The 1,081-nt window shown below is 37.2% G+C and overlaps 1 protein-coding gene across 1 annotated transcript in view; it reads left to right on the top strand.

Annotated features, from left to right (window-relative positions):
* Positions 1 to 438, top strand: part of LOC119834040 (liprin-alpha-1) — a 99,813-nt gene extending 99,375 nt beyond the window's left edge. Inside the window, exon 25 of the mRNA XM_038358316.1 lies at positions 394 to 438. Coding sequence (XP_038214244.1) covers positions 394 to 438 — 45 coding nt within the window. The remainder of the gene's footprint in view (positions 1 to 393) is intronic.
* The last annotated feature ends 643 nt before the right edge of the window (positions 439 to 1,081 follow it).

The raw sequence follows: 1,081 nt of genomic DNA, 5'->3' as shown, positions 1-1,081 counted from the left end.
ACACGCCGCACGAGCACCCGCCCCCCTCCTGACACCACGCCATCGACTAGTGGGGGGGCCGCGCGGCCAGACACGGCTGTGTAGGATAATGCTCGATTTGGTTTATTGTATTCGATTTATGTGGATGTAGGTACAGTCGGATGGAGAAGTGAAAACGTTTATTGTTTTTTGTATTATTCACTGGATGGTTTTATTATTTTTTTTCTTAAGTGTACGTACAGTTTTATACATATTTTTAATGATACAATAGAGGTTTCATTTTAAAAAATTATATACCAGTTTTGATGATGAAATAATAATAAAAAGAACTCAAGAAGACTGTACGTCACCTTGTAAACGAATAACATTAATTTTATATAAATTCACACAAAATACGGTGCCGTGGTATTTTAGCATCCACAGGAATGTCTGAAGCTGGTCTCCGAATGTATCAGTTGACTGGCAACACTGTTATTCGCAACGGTACTAACTAGTCAATAAACCGCGACGTTCGACTGCCAGTGTTGCCAACGTGGTCGGCGACGTGCGTACATTCGAAATGTCGAATGGATATAAATAGGTTCAAATGTGTATATTATCGATATGAAATTAATAAAAGTAAAAAAATAGCGACGCTTTACGTATGTAACAAAGTGCTCTAAAGTAGATTTAATATGTACTTAAATAGAAATGTATTCCAAACTTATCTAAAACTTCGCTTAGCTGATATTTCGGGGGATGTTTTATTATTATTATTATTTTTTTGTTTATTTTATCTTGTTTACACCACGTTCCCATGGTAACGCGTCGGCGTTCCGTATCATTTGACATCGTAAGTGCCTGACTTATGTGTCAGTGTGTGTGTATATAGCTATTTATAGATCGATGTGTGCTTCTCTATTGTATTGTTACACGTCTATTTGGAGATGTTTAATTAACTTTAGTGAAACTGTTAACGAATTCGATGTTCGAAATTTAAAATTACATGAGCGGGGGGGGAGGTGGTTTCGATCGTGTGCGACAAGGACGGAGCTATGAATTTATGCTGCGTCCCTGTCATTGATAAAACGTAACAAATTAATTTTTTAACCGTCTCCAAGTA

Source organism: Zerene cesonia, chromosome 18, assembly GCF_012273895.1.
Source record: "Zerene cesonia ecotype Mississippi chromosome 18, Zerene_cesonia_1.1, whole genome shotgun sequence".
In the NCBI taxonomy this organism is placed as follows: domain Eukaryota; kingdom Metazoa; phylum Arthropoda; class Insecta; order Lepidoptera; family Pieridae; genus Zerene; species Zerene cesonia.
The sequence above is the reverse complement of the archived record's forward strand: the minus strand, read 5'-3'. Positions and strand labels throughout refer to the sequence as shown.